Source organism: Hyaena hyaena, unplaced genomic scaffold (assembly GCF_003009895.1).
Source record: "Hyaena hyaena isolate Hyena2069 unplaced genomic scaffold, ASM300989v1 scaffold_1540, whole genome shotgun sequence".
NCBI classification, from domain to species: domain Eukaryota; kingdom Metazoa; phylum Chordata; class Mammalia; order Carnivora; family Hyaenidae; genus Hyaena; species Hyaena hyaena.
The window spans coordinates 156,630-177,727 of record NW_024082177.1 but is presented as its reverse complement, the minus strand read 5'-3'; the positions used below and the strand labels follow the sequence as shown (position 1 = coordinate 177,727).

The 21,098-nt window shown below is 37.5% G+C and overlaps 1 protein-coding gene across 1 annotated transcript in view; it reads left to right on the top strand.

Annotated features, from left to right (window-relative positions):
• Window positions 1-18,930, top strand: part of TMEM39A (transmembrane protein 39A) — a 31,126-nt gene extending 12,196 nt beyond the window's left edge. The window contains exons 4-9 of the mRNA XM_039224160.1: window positions 466-549; window positions 4,499-4,653; window positions 12,158-12,506; window positions 13,287-13,474; window positions 15,395-15,515; window positions 18,445-18,930. Coding sequence (XP_039080091.1) covers window positions 466-549; window positions 4,499-4,653; window positions 12,158-12,506; window positions 13,287-13,474; window positions 15,395-15,515; window positions 18,445-18,678 — 1,131 coding nt within the window. The 3' untranslated portion in view covers window positions 18,679-18,930. The remainder of the gene's footprint in view (window positions 1-465; window positions 550-4,498; window positions 4,654-12,157; window positions 12,507-13,286; window positions 13,475-15,394; window positions 15,516-18,444) is intronic.
• Window positions 18,931-21,098: the final 2,168 nt, after the last annotated feature.

The following is a 21,098-nucleotide window of genomic DNA, read 5'->3' as shown; positions in this document are numbered from 1 at the left end:
ATCAGCCAGTAGGAAGGTTATGTTAGTAGATGCCCAATTAGATTAACATAAGCTTGCATAGAGAGACCAAAAATATTAACTCCAAAAATATTAAGAGTTCATCTGATCCATTAAATTTGACACTTATTATAAATATGGCATTTTAAATTATTCTTGTTATAATTCTGCAGGTTATCATTTTTTAACTCAAAGCTGTAGTCTTTTTCTTTCAACACAGTAAACTTTCAAAGAAAGGAGAGGCATACATTCCTGATAGTTTAAAATAGTGTTTGGAAAGGTAAAGCAGTTTTTCACAAAAGGAGAAATAGAAGGTAGGTAGTCTCTTCAAGAGCTCTTAAATTCTTGTGGTCTGTATATGTGAGGTCAGGTAAGGAAGATCTTTTGAGGGGGCAAACATTTTGATGTAGTAGTTGGAGCTGGATACACATATTTCTTTCTGATGCAGTGATTTGTTTCTCTTAACAGAATTTTCATCTCATTGATTACCACCTGGCAGCATTCATCACAGTGATGCTTGCAAGGAGGCTTGTATGGGCCCTCATCTCAGAGGTAACAGCTCATTCACTATATTTTATCACTTGTAGCTAGAGTTAGTTACTAAAATGGATTCAAGCTGAATATGTGAAGTGTCCAAATACAATTGAATACAGTTACAAATTAATTTCTTCCACATGAGTTGTGCTAGTTCTTTTAAAAAGGTTTTCCTACAATATATTTAAAATTCAGTGTCCTGTAATTCAAGAGAACTGTTAAAAATGTCATTTGTTTGATAGGAGCTTATTTCTAGTTTCCAGGTTCTTCGATAGAATCTTGCTAATTTTAGTAGTTATAGAAAAATAGGATGAATTTTAAGTAACTTCTGATATGAAGAGTTATATATAAATGAACAGTTGCATCTAAAACCTTGTTTCATGTAACATTTACTTGAAACTGTGTACCATTTGTGGAGTTGCTAGCAATAGAAATTTGTTAGAGTTTATTAAAACTTAGAATTTTAAAATGACAACATCTAAATTTGCGTAAGGCTAATATTAAAGATTAGAATTCTGATGGGCAATAGAGGAAAGACTTGGGACGTTAATGTGATCTTTTTTAAATTAAATGTTGTTGATATAACTGGCCATAGGTAATTTCCTTTAATATATTTGTAAACTCCAGTGAAGGTAGTAAAATGTGTTCTCTTAAGAGTTTGTTATCTTATGCCCTATAAATGATTATGAAAACAAAAAAACTTAGCTAAAGTGGCTAAGAATTTTAATCTTGGAGTTTATAACTCAGTGTATAGTGTTAAATGAATAGTAACTATACTCACAGATAATTGAGAGTCAACTTTTTTCTTTCCAAAACATGCATGCTTTGTCTGTAAGCTCTAATTTTCAGGAAATTTATTTCTTGTGAGCACAGAGTTAAGTCATAACCTAAAAGGCATTTGAATTAACTGAAAGTAGTATCCCCTGTTTTTTCACAAGGGGAAAGCCTGTCTATAAAACCTTTTCTCCCAGGTGTGTTATTTAGGTCATGAAAATAGATGCTTACCTTTGGATATATTAAACTCTGTTCTTTCTTTAGAGGAACTCAGTGGGGTTTTATGTTTTTATCTGTGAAAACAGGAAAGTTTCTACCTTGGTGTTCCAAGGGCTATAACTTGACCTACTCTGTTGTTCCTTTCGTTAATGGCTTAACAGTAGTTTAAAAATTTTTGCATGACCTTAGTTGGAAAGCATATTAGCTGTTTTCTAAAGAAACCTATAATTCTTACAGAGAACAAAATACTTAAGTTAAATTTAAACAGATTTCTGGTCAGAGACTTAAATCTGTAAGTTAAAGTCCATGAGAAAGAATTAAAGAGTGTTTAAATAATTGTGGGATATGTACGTAATGGAATGGCACACAATCATTAAAAAGATGAAAATGTACTGAACACTAAGATATTAAGTGAAAAAACAAAGTACAGAACAGTGTTTAAAATAAGGCAGGTGGAAGGAACAAAATACATTTGCTTATATATGAATAAATTATCTGAAGAAGGACATGCAAACTAATAACAGGCTGCCTAGTTATGTCTGGGAACAGGACCATTAGGAGGGAAATTTCATAAATGCATTTTGTATTTTGAGCGCTGAATATATTACCTATTCAGAAATTAAAAATAAGAGCTGTGTAGTGATTCTCTTCCTAAACAAAAGCTAAATTAGATGGTAAGGTCTATTGTAAATCACCTTTCCTTCCTTCCATTAAAATGTTTGTATTCTTTTTCTTTCTTTCTTTCTTCTTCTTTTTTTTTTTTTTGCTTATATCAGAAAACATCCCTACCTTGAGAAAGACCAGTCATTTTTAAGGAGAGGCTGGCGGTAATTAATTCAAAAGTTAAATACTATTCCTGGAGGAAATCTCCAACTAGCTAAGACTGTTCATTCACCTCCAGGCCAATTCTATTACTCTACTTGCTCCACAAGACCAAAAAGTTACTCAGCTATTCTACCAACCTGAGGCACCTCCCTTAAAAAAAAATATTTTTCTTAATAGGAAAGTAGTATATTTGATTGAAAAAAATTGAAAAACCCTATAATATAAAGCAGAAAAAAAGTGGTAACTTATGACCTCATTATTGAGAGGACCATATTTTTGTATATTTTCTTCTAATTTTTATTTATATATATACTGTACTTCTCAGTTAATATAATATTAGGAATATTTTTCTACTCTTTACCTGGCCTGTTTTTCCTTATTCTTTAGATCGCACCTGAAATATCACTTCCTCAGAAAGCTTTCCCTAGATTAGGGTCTCTTGTTATTTGCCTCCTTAACAGCTTACTCTTCTCCTGCAGCACTTATACCACAATTATAAAACTAATTATTTTGTGTAAATATAATTGTCTTTTTTTATTTCAGCAGCTATAAAGACAGAAGTCTTATTTGTCTTGGTTATTACTACGTCCCTAGGTCCTGATATAGTATCTGTCATACATTGCATAGTGGTTAAGAGCTTGGACTTTGGAATAAGGCAAAAATTATAAATACATACAAGTTCTGCTACTTTGGTGATATTGGGCAGAAACAGCCTTTAAATTTTGAGGATGGAGGCAGTGGCAGGCAGTGGCATAATTCCAGCAGCTTTGACATGTGAGGTACATTGGCATGAGATATATCACAGGGAGTAATATTGGAATTATTTGCCCTGCTATAACTTAGAACAGTTTGAACCTTCTCCATAATTTGAAGTTTATGGTATTAGTTCACCTGCTTCTTTGCTTTTATAAGTAACTATATTAATATTATATATTACATATATGTTATATACGCTATCTAATATGTTGGATAAACTAAGAAACGGATATATGAAGGACCTGAAAAGCTCTTTATTCCCTCCCATTGCTATTGACCCCACATAATTTTTTCCCCTTTCTGCATTCTGACACTGCTGTTTTGAGGTTGTAGGAATCTACCATTTTCCTTTGCATTTGGCTCATTCTCTTCTTACTGGTTCATTCTGAAAGAAAATAACATTGTAGAACTTCATGTTTAGATAAGTATGCTTTCTTACTATATTTAATCAGTTTTTAAAATGTGAGATTAAAAACAAATATTTGAATAGCTATGGTATATAAAGAAGTGGAAGTGATTGTCCATTATTTCCATGGTTGCAAAAGTCAAAAAAGGAACTTTTATTTACATTGGAATTTGTCAGAGGAGATGTGATTATTTTTTTAATCTTCAGTGGTTTATTATACATTAATTCAGCAAGTAGATTGGGGGGAAGATTGCAAGAAAAATGGAAGCATTGTTGCTACTATTGACGCCATTACAGTTTAATCTGAAATAAGATAAATTAATGGTTCAATATTTTTATGTACATAAAAATCACCTAGTAGATTATTAAAACACAGGTTCCTTCACTTACAGCTTTGTTTTCTATTTCTATAAGGAAAGGCAATAGGAATTTGCGAGTTCAGTAAGAAGCCCAAGTAACTCTGATGAATGTGGCTCTCATACTTTGAGAAGCCCTAATGTAAACAAATTAGTCAATGTCATAAGAACTTAAGGAACCAAGAAGTGTCCTGGAGAGGTCTGAATCTATATATATATTTTTAATGTTTTATTTATTTTTGAGAGAGAAATAGAAACAGCCTGAGCAGGGGAGGGTCAGAGAGAGGGAGACACAGAATCTGAAGACAGGCTCCAGGCTCTGAGCTGTCAGCACAGAGCCCATGCAGGGCTTGAACCCACGAACTGTGAGATCATGACCTGAGCCGAAGTCGGATGCTTAACCGGCTCAGCCACCTAGGCACCCCAGGTCTGAATCTTTAAAAATGGAAAAAAAAAAATAAAAATAAAAATGGGGAAGGTAAGGTAGGATAAGACAGCTTTTCTCCCACCACCCCCACACACTTTTTTGATCACAGATTTCCAGTAAGTCTACTAATTCTTTACTTGAGTCACATTGCTTTTAAATAAGGCCATTTATAAAATGTTCCTTTTGGTGCTTCCAAACTTTCAGGCCACTAAGGCGGGTGCGGCATCTATGATTCACTACATGGTTCTGATATCAGCTCGTTTGGTGCTACTTACTTTATGTGGATGGGTACTTTGTTGGACCCTCGTCAATCTCTTCCGAAGCCATTCAGTCCTCAATCTCCTTTTTCTTGGCTACCCGTGAGTACTTCAGTTTTACCATTGTATTAGTAAGTTTTTAAATAAATAATCTGGGTCAAGAAAACAATAGTATAAAAGTGAGGGAGAGGAAATTCATCAATTATGAACAAAAAGTTCAAAAAATTGGAAAGATCAATGGGTAGGATGACCATATAGTTTATTTTCTACACTAGGATGCAGTTGGAACAATAGGCTTAAACCAGAACTGTCCCAAGAAACTTGAGAGGTATGCTATTCTGCCAGTGGAGAATATTTTAATTGGCTCTCTTCATCAAAAAAAGGGACCTAGTATACAGCCTATATTGACACAAATGATGGGTAGTGTTAGTTGAATGAACTGGCTCAACTAGTCTTACACTTTTGATCAAATTTCTTTGATATTTGGGTTCATATAACAGAAATATGCTGTACTCAAGCCCTGTGGACTTACATACCTTTTTTGACCAGCATTTTATTATGGAAATTTTAAACACATAAGATTGAAAGAATTTTTCAGCAAACACCTGTGTAACTCCATCTAAATTCCACCCATTAATATTTTACTATCATTGGATAATACATATATGTATGCCAACGGTCCAGTCATTCTTCTATCCATCTATCAGTTCACCTTGTTTTTGGTGCATTTCAAAGTTAAATTGCAAACCTCAGTTCACGTCTTTCAAAATATGTCATCCTGTGCATATTAGTAAGTAGAGTTTGATTTGTTTACAGTTTTTCTTTTGAGGTAAATTTCATACATAAAATAAAATTCACAAATCATGCATACATTTGCCAAGTTTTGATAAATGCATATACTTGTAAGTCAAACCTGTGTCCCAATATAGAACATGACCATTATTCTAGAGGTTCCTTCATGTCTCTTTCCAATCAAACACCACCAACCACTTCCCAGAGGTAATCATTGTTTTGATTTTTTTTTCCACCGTAGATTAGTTTGCTTGTTGTAGAATTTTGTATAAATGGAATTGTATAGTATTGTATAGTATGTACACTTTTGTGTAATGCTTCTCTCACTCAGCATATTTTTTTTCAACATATTATTTTTGAGATTTATCCATATGGTTACATATATCAGTAACACTTCATTGTATGAATATACTAGTTTGTTTATTTCCTACTGTTGAATACTTGGATTGTTTCTAGTGTGGGGATATTACTAAAAAAACTGTTAGGCACATTCTTACACAAGTCTTTTTTGTAAAGAAATGTTTTCATTCTCTTGAGAGAAATATCTAAGGGAGGCTTTGGTAGGCCATAAGATATGAGTATGTTTAGTTTTATAAGAATCTACCAGACCTCGTCCCAAAATTGTTGTATCATTTTACCCCCCACCAATTCTGTAAGAATTCTAGCTGTGCCACACGTTTGTCAGCATTTGATGTTTTCTGTTTTTTATTTTGTTTTCTTTTTAAAGTTTATTTTGAGGAAGAGAGAGAGCAGCTGCGCATGCACCTGTGCATGAGCACGGGAGGGGCAGAGAGGAAGAGAGAGAATCCTAAGCAGGTTCCATGCTGTCAGTGTGGAGCCAGATGCAGGGCTTGATCTCACTAACCGTGAGGATCATGACCTGAGCCAGAGTCAAGAGTTAGACACCCAACCAACTAAGCCACTCAGGCGCCCCAGATGTTTAAATTTTAGTCATTCTGATCAATGTATTGTTGCATCTTGTTGTAGATATTGGCTTTTTAAACTGTTTTGCATATTATAACTTGTATTGTTTGGGCCAATACTTACTTCATTGTATGTTAATGGATAGCTACCATTTTTTGAGCTCTTCTATGCTAGCTCTTCTTAACACTGGATTAAGTGTTTATAAGCCTCACCTCATGAAATCATACCATAACTCAGGAGGCAGTGTATTTAGTCTGCTATAACAGATCCAAAGCATTCGGGGCTTTAAAAAGTTAGACATGTATTTCTGTACAGTATGTGTAAATCATCTTGGATAGCTGTGGCAGCTAGCTCTGTGGTGTTGAGATCCAAGCTCCTGCTATCTCTTTTATTTCACACTCCCTAGCAGGATAGATTGTCAAGGAGTTTGGAAATTTGTCTTTAGTAGAACAGCTGTATCTTATCTAAAAATTCTATTGCAATGGGAGAACAGGAGCATAGTGGCTATCGGCAGACAGTGGGATTTGCTACAGGTAAAGACAGATTAAGAGACTAAAAAACCTTCCTGTGGTCAATTAGAAAGACTCAGGACTTTTTGATTCCAGAGTCCTTGTCTGCACCATTACTCTGTAATCAGTAGTTCTTAAAGTGTGGTTCCCAGAAGAGCAGCATCAGTGTCACCTGGAAATTTTTAGAAATAGAAATTCTCAGAATCTGCCCCAAATCTACTGAAACAAACTTCAGAAAGTAGGATCCAGCAATTTGTCTTTTAACAAGCCCTCCAGATGATTCTGATGTTTGCTTAAGTTTGAGAATCATTGTTTTATATAATCATTTATGGTACTGAAGTGTAAGCATGAACTTAGTAGTTACATAGTGTAAAATCAAGGTATAATCAGAAATTATATGTACTGGGATGGTAGGAAGAGTCTATTGGTATACTGTGGTAGGCCTGGGATTATACTGTTTAATTATTTAAGGCAATCATCAATTCACTTCATTAGTATTAACCTTTTTGCCTACAAAATGAATTTTCTATGTTGTAAACATTTTGCATGATTCATATTTTCTTTTTTAATAAATATTTTAATGCTTATTTATTTTAGAGAGAGAGAGAGAGATCGAGAGTGAGCAGGGGAGGGTCTGAGAGAGGGAGACAAAATCTGAAGCGGGCTCTGGGCTCTGAGTTGTCAGCACAGAGCCTGATGTGGGGCTTGATCTTATATTTTACATTAATTGTTTCTCTGTTTCTAGATTAATATTTCAGCTGCTTCAACTGAAATGATTTCCTTATTCTATTTATCAACAACTGGTTGAATCCATTAGAAGAAGGTGTTTGTTTTAAAAAAAATTTTTAATGGTTTTTTTATTTATTTGTGAGAGATAGAGACAGCATGAGCAGGGGAGGGTCAGAGAGAGAGGGAGTCACAGAATCCGAAGATAGGCTCCAGGCTCTGAGCTAGCTGTCAGCACAGAGCCCGACACGGGGCTCGAACCCACCAACCGCCAGATCATGACCTGAGCTGAAGTCAGATGCTTAACCAACTGAGCCACCTAGGCGCCCCGAATTTTTTTTTTTTAAGTTTATTTTTGAGAGAGAGAGAGAGAGAGAGAATGAGCAGGGGAGGGGCAGTGAGAGGGAAAGAGAGACAGACAGACAGACAGACAGAATCTGAAGGAGGCTCTAGGCTCTGAGCTGTCAGCACAGAGCCTGACACAGGGCCTGAACCCACAAACCATGAGATCATGACCTGAGCCGAAGTTGGGCACTCAACTGACTGAGCCACCCAGGTGGCCTGTTTTTTTTTTTTTTTTTTTTAATGTTTATTTTTGAGAGGAGAGAGACAGAGCACAAGTCAGGGAGGGGCAGAGAGAGAGAGGGAGACAAAATCCAAAGCACGCTCCAGGCTCTGAGCTGTCAGCACAGAACCTGATGTGGGGCTCAAACCCACAAACTGCGAGATCATGACCTGAGCTGAAGTCGGACTCTTAACAGACTGAGCCACCCAAGTACTCCTGAATCCATTAGAAGGTTAACCCTATTTGATTTGAAAGGCTAGTTATGGATATCAAGGAATATTTTGGCCAAGTTTAAAAGGATTACCACATCAAATGGCTAGCAAACTTTTGAGGAATAGAAAGAAGCTTACTAATTTTTGAACGCTCGCCACACTCCTGTAACAACATAGTGAAATAAGCATGTAAGTTAAACAGTTTATATTTAAATATATTTACTTCAGTTTTTAAAAGTTGTATAATCTTTTGTTTAACTTCAATTTAAAAATTAAGTATGAAAAATTTAAAATACTAGACAATGGCAATAACCACATCTTTATTTTCTTGTTTATTCATAGGTTAAAAAAGAAAGGGACTCTTTTCTGCTCTTTTTTTTTTTTTAATATGATTCTCAGCTAGCTTCTCAGTTTTAGGGTAAGTTAGTCCAATGACTAACTGTTGTAGCTCTTATATTTATTTTGAATCTATCCAGAGGAGTGTGGGAAAGTGGAAAATGGGAGGAGGACACTTGTTGGGATGAGTACTGGGTGTTGTAAGTAAGCGATGAAACATGGGAATCTACCCCCAAAAGCAAGAGCACACAGTATACACTGTATGTTAGCCAACTTGACAATAAATTATATTTAAAAAAAATAATAAAATTTTTAAAAAATTTAAAATTTATAAAATAAGAAACTATCTGCTGCTCCCTGTAGCCTTTGTTATTATATTCTAAACTTCTCTCTGGTCATCTGATAACCCATTTTGGCCCTCTTCCCCATTATTCATTATAGCTATGATTTTCAAAATGCAAGTTGAATCATGTTATTAACCCTCTTTAAAATTCTTTAATAAATCATTTTCTTTACAGAGAGTTTGAGCTTTTGATGTTACCTTTCCAATTTCTCTCATTGTACCCTGTTTCATTTATCTATTGCCATAACAATGGCTGTAACAAACAACTGTAAAACCATGGTAGCATACCACAGTATATATTGGTTGTTCATGAGTTGGGGTCAGCCAGAAGTCCAGAAGCTCTCCTGATCTTAGCCAGGTTCAGTCACATTTGTTGGATTGACTGTCAGTTTAAGTTAACTAGGACAATTCAGCTCTTCTCCATGGGTCTCTCAGCTCCGCTTCATGGGTCTCTCATGCTCTGGCAGGCTCGGCATGAACACATGAAATTGATCAAATGGCATGAAAGCAAGCCCCACTGTGCAAACCCATTTCAAACTTCTGATCATAGAGTGTCTACTGACATTCCTTGGACCAGAACAGATCACATTGTTGAGCCCATTGTAGGTATAGGGCAAGGTCACTTCACACATCGAATGAGGGCTGTGTGGGGAGACTACAAGGAAGGGTTAAGAAATGGGGCCATCACTGCAATCTGCCTTGCACCCTAGCCTCTTATCCCATCTCTACATGTGCAGTTTGTTTCAGCAGAATTGAACTTACAGGCTTCTCTGGCCTTCACAGTTTTGCATGTGAGTTCTGCCTGTTATTTCTGCATTTACTCCTTCCCACAGTACCACTCCAGGGCACATACACAGTGGATCCCAGAGCTGTTAACCATCTTCTTATTTAGTAACAGGTTCATTTTTTTCCTCACTATACACAGGTGAATTTGTTAATTTTTTATAAAATACATAACTAAATAGGATACTTTTTATTTGCTATTTTCCATATCTGAATTTATGCCAGCAAATTGACCATTTTATTTAAAATGCATGTCATAATGTGGACATTACTTAATAAAGACTGGGGAAAGTATTTTTTAAAGTTTTCAAGAACAAAGGGTGAAATAACTGTAAGAAGTTATGAAAAGTTTCATGTAGTTTATGTTTTAAAGTTTAGTTATTTTGAGAGAGAAGGGGAGAGAATGAGGGACACAGAGAATCCCAAGGAGGCTCCCAAGGAGGCTCTGTGCTGTCAACGCAAAGCCCGATAAAGAGCTTGAATTCACAAACCGTGAGATCCTGATGAGCCAAAATCAAGAGTTGAGCGCTCAATGGACTGAGTCACCCAGGTGCCCCTAACTTGTATTTTAAAGTGACAGTAATTTGGGAGGTGGGTGAAATAGGTGATGGGGATTGAAGAGTGAGCTTGTTGTGATGAGCACTGGGTGATGTATGTGGATGATAATCACTAGGTTCTTCACCTGAAATGATTCCACTCTATGTTAACTAACTGGAATTTAAATAAAAACTTGGAAAGAAAAACAAACAAGAACTTATGAAGTCTTAAAATATTCAGGCCTTTTTTTTTTTTAATGTTTTATTTATTTCTAGGAGAGAGAGAGAGACAGCGTGAGCAGGGGAGGGTCAGAGAGAGAGGGAGACACAGACTCCGAAACAGGCTCCAGGCTCTGAGCTGGCAGTCAGCACAGAGCCCGACGCGGGGCTCGAACCCACGAACCGCGAGATCATGACCTAAGCGAAAGTCGGACGCTTAACCGACTAAGCCACCCAGGCGCCCCAAAATATTCAGGCCTTTAATTGAGTTACTCTACTTGTAGAGATTTATTTATTGTATTTCTAGAATTTTTTTTCATTAATTCATAAAATACTTATTGAGTGCTTAGAGTATTTCAGCCACTTTTCTACAGATCAAGGATATAGTAGTGAATTAAGCAGACCAAAATTTCTGGTTGATGGAACTTACATTGTAGTGAGGGGAAGATAGACCAAGGGAAAAAATAACAAGAAACCTAATACATATGTAAAATATATGGAGTAGAAAGATCTGTGAAGAAAAATAACCAGGCAGGGGGACTTAGGAGCGCCTGTAAGATGAGGATGGGTGATATAGTGGGGAGGCAGGGGAACCTCTCACTAAGAAGGGGAAGTTTGAGGAGTGCCTGGGTGGCTCAGTCAGTTAAACGTCTGACTTCAACTCATGTCATGATCTCATGGTTCATGACTTGGAGCCCTACATCAGGTTCTGTGCTGACAGCTCAGAGCCTGGAGTCCGCTTTAAATTCTGTCTGCCTCTCTCTGCCCCTCTCCTGCTCACACTCTGTCTCTTTCTCTCTCTCAAAAATAATAAATACTTGAAAAAAACGTTAAAAGAAAAAGAAGGGGAAGTTTGAAGTGAATGGCATGCAATTTGGAAGTTACCAGAAATACACAAAGATCATGTAGGGAAATGCTTATCCATACATTGATATTTATGGTAGTGCAAAATAAGAAATAGCTTAAATTTCCAACAAGAGAGAAATAGGTAAATTATGGTACATCTGTATGAGAATATTATAGTATCTTTAAAAATTATTGTAGAAGAAATATTTAGTGGCATGGAAAAATGCTCAAAATATACACCTATACATAAACACACAGTTAAAACAAGATACATGGACACCTGGGTGACTCTTGATTTTGGCTCAGGTCATATCAGCTCATGGTTCAGAGTTGGAGCCCTGCATTAGCGTGGAGCCTGCTTGGGATTCATTCCCTCTCTCTCTCTGTCCTCTGCTCACATGCTAAGGCACACACACACACACACACACACACACACACACTCTCAAGATAAACTTAAACCCCACCAAGATACAAAACAGTTTATACTGCATGAGGCTTAACATATTAAAAAAACATATTAAAAAAAAAACATGAAATCTGTGCATCCAGTTGTAAAAATTATAAAAGTGATTATATTTTAGGTGTTTTCTATTTTGTCATTGTGATTTTCTGTGGCCTTGTATTATTCCACAATGAATGTATACTGGCTTTGTGGGAAGAAGTTAAAGAACTTCCCCAATAATGAGTTTACCATCAGCAAAGTCCCTTGTTATGTTCACACGGGCAAATCAGGACTATTTTACTAACATAGTAAAGTCAGATTTGATCTTAAGTGGCATCTGTGGTCCCATTTTCATATTTACCTTATTCTACAGGTTTGGTGTTTATGTTCCTCTCTGCTGCTTCCACCAAGATAGTAGAGCTCATCTTCTTCTCACAGACTATAACTACATGGTTCAGCACCAGGCAGTAGAAGAGAGTGCCTCAACTGTGGGTGGCTTGGCCAAATCCAAAGACTTTCTCTCCTTATTGCTGGAGTCTCTAAAAGAACAGTTTAATAATGCCACACCCATCCCCACCCACAGCTGCCCCCTATCTCCAGATCTCATTCGCAATGAAGTAGAGTGTCTGAAAGCCGATTTCAACCACAGAATCAAGGAAGTTCTCTTCAACTCCCTCTTCAGTGCCTACTATGTCGCATTTCTCCCCCTGTGTTTTGTGAAGGTAAGTGGTTAATTTTATATGCCTCCTGGATTTGTGTGTGAATGACAAAAAGTGGGTATTTCTTATTTAATCCCCTTTTCTCTGTCTCCCCTTTGGCAGCCTGGATTGGTGGAGTTCGGCTGCATCTGGAGTGCACTAATACCGCTCCTGGTTGGCGGATAGGTATTTCCATATATGTGATGCACCCGTGGTGGTCCCCTCTTTTTTTTCTTTCTTTTTTAAAGTTGTTTTGTTTTTGTTTTTGTTTTTTCCAGTTTCTGGGGAGAATAAAACTTGTGTTTATAATAGAATCAGTATGTAGTAGCTTAAGAGGACTGAGGTTTCAACCTATTGTAGTTGATCTTAACATGGTTAATCAGGAGTTTCCTTGAACTTAATCTAACCTTTATCTAAACTTCAATTTACTTCAGTAGAAAAGAAAAATGGTCTGGATGTCACTTGGGCCCAGAATCTTTTGGGACATTTTAGTGCCCTTTCTTTACCCTTTGAGAAGCACATCTGCAGCCGGATGGTCATTCACAGAGAGCACTCACCTCTTCTAGAAAGAAAGCACTTAAAATATAATTGCCTCTCCCTCCCAACCCTAATTCATACAGCCAGAAAGTCAGGTTGAAGGATTTTGGAGGACTCTGCTCTTGAACTTTCTGCACGGACAGCAGGACAACCAGTGCATGTGTGACTCAGTGTGGCATTTGTCTGCAGGCGTATGTACACGCACCCATCCTTACCTTCTTGCTTACCACTACATGGATCATTTCTCCCTCTTCTGATCTCTTTCAGAGTACCCAATACTATGACATGCGCTGGTCGTGTGAGCACCTCATTATGGTGTGGATCAATGCTTTTGTCATGCTCACCACACAACTGCTGCCATCCAAATACTGTGATTTGCTACATAAATCAGCCGCTCACCTGGGCAAGTGGCAGAAGCTCGAACATGGGACCTACAGCAATGCTCCACAGCACATGTGAGTAGCCTAAGGGTAAAACCATATCACACCTTTCTACATGCTGCTGATCATGTTTATTTGCTTTGTATGTCATTCCTGTTCTTGGCTTTGAACATTTGAGGTTTTTTTTTTTTCTTTTGTCTACATGGATGCTTGTCATCACTCTAAACTGAACACAGGGGACATTAACTCATTCCCACCACCACCCCCCAGACCCTCCTTAAATGCCTCCTGCCTTTCAACTGCCCACTCTAGAGTTTGTAATTTGTTTCCCAAGCTATAATATTGGAGTTTTCTTTCAGTCTTAATCCTTTGCCCAAATTCACAGAGTCATGATATATTTTTAATTCTCTTTGGAAGACTGTGAGATTCTTCTTCTCATCTTTGTTGCCACAGCTAAACAATTGCTAGCTAACCGTCTCACACTCAGGCAGCTAGAATTTGCTTCTCTCATTTCTTTCTAATAAATGCAAATTTGTTCTAGTAATTTTCCTTGCTTGGATTTTTTGTTATTTTTCCCCCCCTAAACTCACTAATGAATGTTTCCCTGCTTTTCCTGTATTTAAATGAAAACTGTCCCTAATTGAGTTCTCTGTAAGTATTCCTCTCATTGTGTTCCCTTATCAGTCATTCTCTGCATGGTCCCTGTGATCCAAAATGCCTAACTTTGGAACCCTTTTGTTCTCTCACTTCTGAGCCCTTCACCATACCTTCCTCTCAGACATGGACCATCTTCATCTTCCTCCCTTTTATAATTGGAACATTTCACAAATTTCATCATCTAGAAATTCTTTCCTAATTAAGTGGGACAGATTGAGGGGACCTTCCCTTCCCCTCTCCCCCTCAGAGTCCTCCCTTCAATTATCTGCCTTGATGTCTGATACAGATTAGCACAGGCCTTCAAGCCCAGGAACTGAAAGAGATTGGGCCAGGCTGAAAGAAAAGAAACCCGACTGTGGGCAAAGGACAGATTTCAATAAAAATTGAAAATACAATCCACAGTACTAGTACTGTACATCTTCAGGCTCCTGATGGCACATGGCCATGAGGTGTATCATCACTTTAATGCTGGTAAGTGTGAGCAAGGCTGACGGAACATTTTCTGAACTGGGAAAGCTTCAGGGTGCTAGACTTTTTTTTTTGTTTTGTTTTTTAACATATCTAAAATGCTGTCCCAGTTCTTACCCTAGGAAACTAACATTTCCAAAATCAGGAAGAGATGAATTAACTTAGATTTTTTAAAAAGCTTAACCTGAAGATCCCCATCCCCACCCCAACCCCAGTATGGAGTGCTGGAAAGAACGAAGCTTCTTCCATAACTTCCTTTTCCTAGAGAAACTTCTATAAAAATAAACCAAGAAAGCGGTAAAAAGAAAAGTCTGTGTGTCAGTACCTTGTGTGTCTCTGTGTTCTGTATAGCTTCCCATATATATGAGGCATTTGAAGTATGTGACAAATAAACATATCCTATAGCTTTTTGAGATGTAATTCTGCAGTAAATGTCATGCTAATTTGACAGTGTGTTCATTTCCCACTACTCTACTACCATCCAGTCTGTCTTCTTGTTTGTTCTCTCTAGCATTTCCATCAATAGATTTTGGTCGCTTGGGATTGAGATAACTATCCACCTGCTTACATTCGATTTTCTCGCTCATAGATGCCTTACACATTTATTTTTGCTCATTCTCCTAAGCCTCTTAAGTCCTTTGACACCAAGTCAACTGTATCACTTTATAATCTGTCTACTATATAGCAATGAAGTTATGATAACAAATCCTTTCTAACTCTTTCCAGTTTGTGCAATTACTGCACTCTCAGAATTCAGGCAGATGAAGCCTTGAATACTTAATCCCTTCCATAGAAATGTAGTAGGCCTTGCCAGACACTCTCTTATCTGTAATTGCCAATATGCTAACATTGCCTTTCTTTCTCCCTTAGTTGGTCAGAAAATACAATATGGCCTCAAGGGGTGCTGGTGCGACATAGCAGATGCCTATATAGAGCCATGGGGCCTTACAACGTGGCAGTGCCTTCAGACGTATCCCATGCCCGCTTTTATGCAAGTACCACTTACTTCTTTTCAAACATAAACTTAGTGGTAAGCATTAGGAGGCTACTCTGTGCATAAGCACCTAGCCCAGTGTGTAGCACATATGGAAATTAATACATGGTAATTACTACTACTGCTATAATAACGGTCCCTGTCTTTTGGAAATGTATTCTGAAAGGCAGTTTGAAGGTCAGATATGATTATCCCAGCTTCAGCAGCTTGAAGTTACATTGGAATTTGTTGAGTCTAGTATTACTTGAAACAAGTACACAATTACTTAAGACTTCCTTCTTTCATCTTTCAAGTTTTATTTGTAATAGTTTGGTTTAATGATATTTTTACTATAATGTATTGTGTATCCTTAAGTGATATTTAATATGGTAATAATGTAATGTTTTTGTTTTGTTTTATTTTGTTTGCATTTGTCATATGTATCACCTCCTTAAAGTACCTTGACTTCCCTTTTCAAAGTAAGACAAATGCCATGATCTCTGGCCTTTACCTTTTTCTGGATTAAAAGGGAAAAAGGCTTATAAGTTAAAAAGAAGCAGTAGACATACACTAAACCCAGCTTCTGTCCCATTTGAATTTATGCCTTGGATTATGTTCCATTTGATCTTTCAGCGTTCTGGAAATTCTGACTCTAGGAAGCAGAAGTATTAACTTCTAAGAGAAAAGCCAGATGATCAGTAGCAGTGGGAAAACAAGGTGTATGCAGAGGACTGTTCATAGTGTAGGGCATTGCCTTTGAATGGAGATTATATTCTAAAAAAGAATTGGAGGTCTTTTTGGGGATTACTTGAATCTTTTTCTCCCTCCCTCCCAGTTCTGTGGGAGGGTATGTGGGCTTTCTGGTTCTGTACTACCAAGGCCTTTCAATTAAATACTGGGGACTCTGGGGCGCCTGGGTGGCTCAGTTGGTTGAGTGTCCTACTTCAGCTCAGGTCATGGTCTCGCAGTTCGTGGGTTTGAGCCTCACGTCGGGCTCTGTGCTGACAGCTAGCTCAGAGCCTGGAGCCTGCTTCAGATTCTGTGTCTCCCTCTGTCTCTGCTCCTCCCCCGTTCATGCTCTGTCTCTCCATCTCAAAAATAAAATAAAAACTATAAAAAAAATTAAAAATAAATAAATAAGTAAATAAATACTGGGGACTCTGCATCAGGCCTGGATGCTTGTAAATACCATAGTGGAGGGTAGGGCATTGTGGGGGCTGGGAAGAGGAGGGGAGGTGAAAGGCCCTTAAGTGAGGAAACTACCAGCAGCTCCTTCTACACTCCTGCGGGATTGCCTTAAGATGGGGTTAGACTTAAGTCACAGCTGCATAATCATTTGGTTTCTACACAGAATATTTAATTCAGTCAGCTGACTTCCATAGCCCACTAATGACTTCTGTTGGCCTTTGCGATTCCCTTGATACCTATAATGTCCAGAGTTTAAACTAGAGTTTAAAACTAGAGTTTTCTGCTTGAAAAATAAGTATTTTCCTTGCTAGTGTGTTGGACAGCTGAAGAATTGGGCAAGATCCAAAGAATAAGGATTAGGGAAGTTATTACCGACTTTGCATGACCAAACAGGTATATCAGTGCTTCTCAAAGTGGTCCTTGGGCCACTTGCATATAAATCACCTGTCTCACTCTTTAAAGTGATTCAGGACCTGTACCCCAGACTTTTGAATCAGAGTCTCTGAAGGAATTTTCAGCATTTACAGATTTGGAAATGATTCTTAGGAACACTTAAGTTTGAGAATGCTCATTTAAAATATGCCTACTACCTGTAGCTGTTAGAACTTAAAGCCTTTCCTTGCCTTTCTGCTCAATCAGTTTATAGCTTAGTGGCACATTTTAATTGCTAGAATTGCCACAGAAACTAATTGCTTGGGTCCTTTTAGAATATTAAATCTGAGCTGATTTTATACATGCTGTTACCTAATATCATATAACCCAGGTTAAATAGCTTCTTTCTCTGAAGGAAGGATCCTAAGAACCTGGCTACCTTTCATGACAATTAGGCTTTATTTTCGGATTTGTTCCTTGAGGTCCACATTGATTTATTTAGATAAGATATACAACCATTGCCACAATTTGCAATCTATGACCTGTATCTTTCTATTCATAATGCATTTTCTTTTTTCTTTTTTTTTTTTTTTTTTTAAGGAAACCAGGATTTAGCCTCTTAGAGTAAAGTGTTTGGTAGTAGTGAAAACAGCAGCCCTGTTTTTAGCCAAATTCTCATTCTGACTAATTTTTCCTTCCTTCTTCATTGGCCTGTCTGTGTACCCTATTTCTCAACATCCAGAAAAAAAAATCCAGAAATATATGGTGTAGAGCATTTAAGTCAGTGGTGATGGTGGATACACAGTTTAAGGGAAAATTAAGAAATTACTGTATTGATATTTCAGCTTATAAGACCTCCCCTCTCCCCAGACTTGTCTAGTGTAGGTCTTTATGTCTCAGACCAGCCCACATTTTTTTTTTTATGTTTTTTAAATGGTTTACATTTATACCATTTAACTGTGTAAATGGTTTAGGAACCTATGTAATATCTTCAGTTTTTGCCTCTTGACTTGCAGAGTCTAAAATATTTCCCATTCAGTCCTTTATCCAGCCCTTGTCTTAGATTAATATACTTTTGATTATCTTAATAGAATATATACCCAAGATACAATTTAAGAAAAATGTTTTGACACAGAATTCTTGGGGTATAATCATTTTTCATGTCTCAGGGCATTGAAATAAAATTTATTTCATTATTCCTTGAGCAAAATGGAAAAGGTTGGGTCTCAACAGCAAGAAATAGCCTGACTGATATTCAGTAACCAGATCTACGTATTATTGCACATAGGAACCTGTAAGTATGAAATTATTTTAGGAGAAATATGTGAGAAAACTACAATTTTTATTTTCCTATGAAATAACATTTTGCTTTTTAACTTCTTTACAGTTCCTGTTTCATCGTCCATTAAGGCTGTTAAATCTGCTTATTCTTATTGAGGGCAGTGTCGTCTTCTACCAGCTCTATTCCTTGCTGCGATCGGAGAAGTGGAACCACACACTTTCCATGGCTCTCATCCTCTTCTGCAACTACTATGTTTTATTTAAGCTTCTCCGGGACAGAATAGTATTAGGCAGGGCATATTCCTACCCACTCAACAGTTATGAACTCAAGGCAAATTAAGCTGCCTCTTAACAATGAGGGAGAACTCAGATAAAAATATTTTCATACGTTCTATTTTTTTCTTGCGATTTTTATAAATATTTAAGATATTTTATATTTTGTATACTATTATGTTTTGAAAGGTGGGAAGGGTAAGGGATATTAAATGTATCCATAAACAAGGTGATGTGATCTTTCATGTGTTAGTACATTTGAATAATACATGGGACGAGAGGTGTGCCTCTGCAGTAAAGAGATTGATTTGTTTCTGTGGCTCTGGAATAACTCTTTTATTTATGAACACATCTCATATATCACTTGACACCGTATCTTTGGTGTGTCTGCGCTCCTTCCAGTCCTAATTATCTGTAGTCCTCAGTTGGCCCTACTGCTACAGAAAGGGAGACCAGTGGAGTTGCCTGACAGCACCCATTCTCTTTCTCTTTGGCTGGCTGACTGTTGGGGTACATGGAACAAAGATTGGGTTATAGTTCTGGCTGGGGTTCTCTTTGTTGCCTGCTGGGAGGAAATGTTTCTGAGATAGGAACTCAGCATTTTGTTCTGTCAATGACATTTAAAAATACTTACGAATAAGCTACTATCCTGAAACTCAGGACTTCGTGGTCGTTTTCCCTGTTCTTTCACTTCTTTTGCCTCTTAAGATTTTCCTTTTATTATTAGCTGTTTGAAATAATATTTTTTAAGACAAAGTCTTTAGAATGAAAGACCATTTCATGAAGGAGATGGTGTATGGCTGGACCAATGGGAGAAGATGAGTGCACAGCCATGTGGGCTGGTGTATGGGCAGGCTGAAGATCCCAAGTAACTGGAAGAATGGGCGAGTCCTCAGCTAAACCATCTTGGATGCAGCCTGGGCAGCAGTCCACCTACAGCGGCATGTTTGGAGTTATAAGCAGAAGTGAAATAGAAGTTGCCTCTTTGTCCTCAGATAATTTGATCTGTGCCTAAACTGTGTGTTTTTAATTTCAAATTCCAGAACCTCTATGTTTGTGAGCATTAACCCTTTTTGGTCCATGTCCATATTCTCAAGAGGTGATCTACTTAGTTAATTGATGTCACCAGTCATCTAAACTTCTGAGGCCTTGTCTTGAGAGCCTGAATTGTATTCTCATATGTTTTCTGTGCTTGGTTTGGCTTTTTTACACTGTGAAGTTTTTGGTGAAACACAATATGACCTATGAAGTAAAAAGACCAATCATGTAATTCATAAACTGGCTCTGAAAACAATTCTTGCAGAAGAGTTCCCAACAGGTTGTCAGCAAAGGCAACATTATGAGGAGTACATACATGTATATATACAGCTATCCAAGGTGACTACTATGTTAGACTATTTTTCCCTTAAAAATTTTGATGTCTATGCATTTTTTAAAAGATACATTATTTGGCAGTCAGTCTGAGTCCATTCAGCTGTTCAACAAATACATATTGACTACCAGGCACTATATTAGGCACTGGGAAAATAGCCGTGAAAAAGAAATGCAAAGGCCGCACTCTCATAGAACTTAACAATATGGGGGTGCAAAATGTGCTATAAATAAATTTATTGTCTCCTCGTGGTAATAAGTGTGGTAAAGAGAAAATAAATCAGGGCAAAGAAATAGTGCTAGGAATGGCATTGCCAGAAGGTGTCTTTGAGAAGATGATTTCTGAGCAAAAAGCAGAGCAAAGAAGCAAGATAGCCATATAAATAATTTGGGGAGCATTCAGTATTAGCAAGGGCAGTGGCCTGAGGTGGGAACAGTTTTGGTATATTGGAAAAATAGCAAGTAACCACAGTGTATTGGTTGCTTTTGTAAAGAGGTTCAACCTAACTAGGGTGATTCTTGGAGTGAAGGAGGGCCATCTCACTATTCTTTCCTTAGGATCTTAAAGATAAGCTTTCTTTTGACTAATAAACATTTTGAAGAGATTACTTGGCAGCTAAGAGCAAAATGGGTGGTCTTAGCACAAAGACCTCTCACCAAAATGGCTCTAAGTTGGTTCTGTCAGCTCAGATAGATTAGATCTGACGAGAAAGAACAGACTGCTCTCCTAAGCTGATCCCCTCCCCACTCCCGCCTGCCCTTTCTGGTTTGACCTGTCTTGGCCATATCCTAAATGAGTCCTAAATCAGGAGGACCAGATGCCAGGCCGAATAAACAAATGAGTGAATATAAGAAATAAAAATTAGTTTGGGCTAATGGAATTTCAAAGTGCCCCCTCCTTTTTCAGATATGACAGCATCAGGGAGATAGAAGCCTCCAGTGCAACTTGCTCCTACACATTTCAGCTGTCCTTTGTAGGTGCCACATTCAGATGAGGTTTCCGGTGTATCTTATTACTTACATGTCATGTGAAAGAACATCATCTTTGCTTGATGATTAGGAGATGCATACTCAGTAATGCAGGCCTTTTGATGACTGTTTACATACTGGGAAATT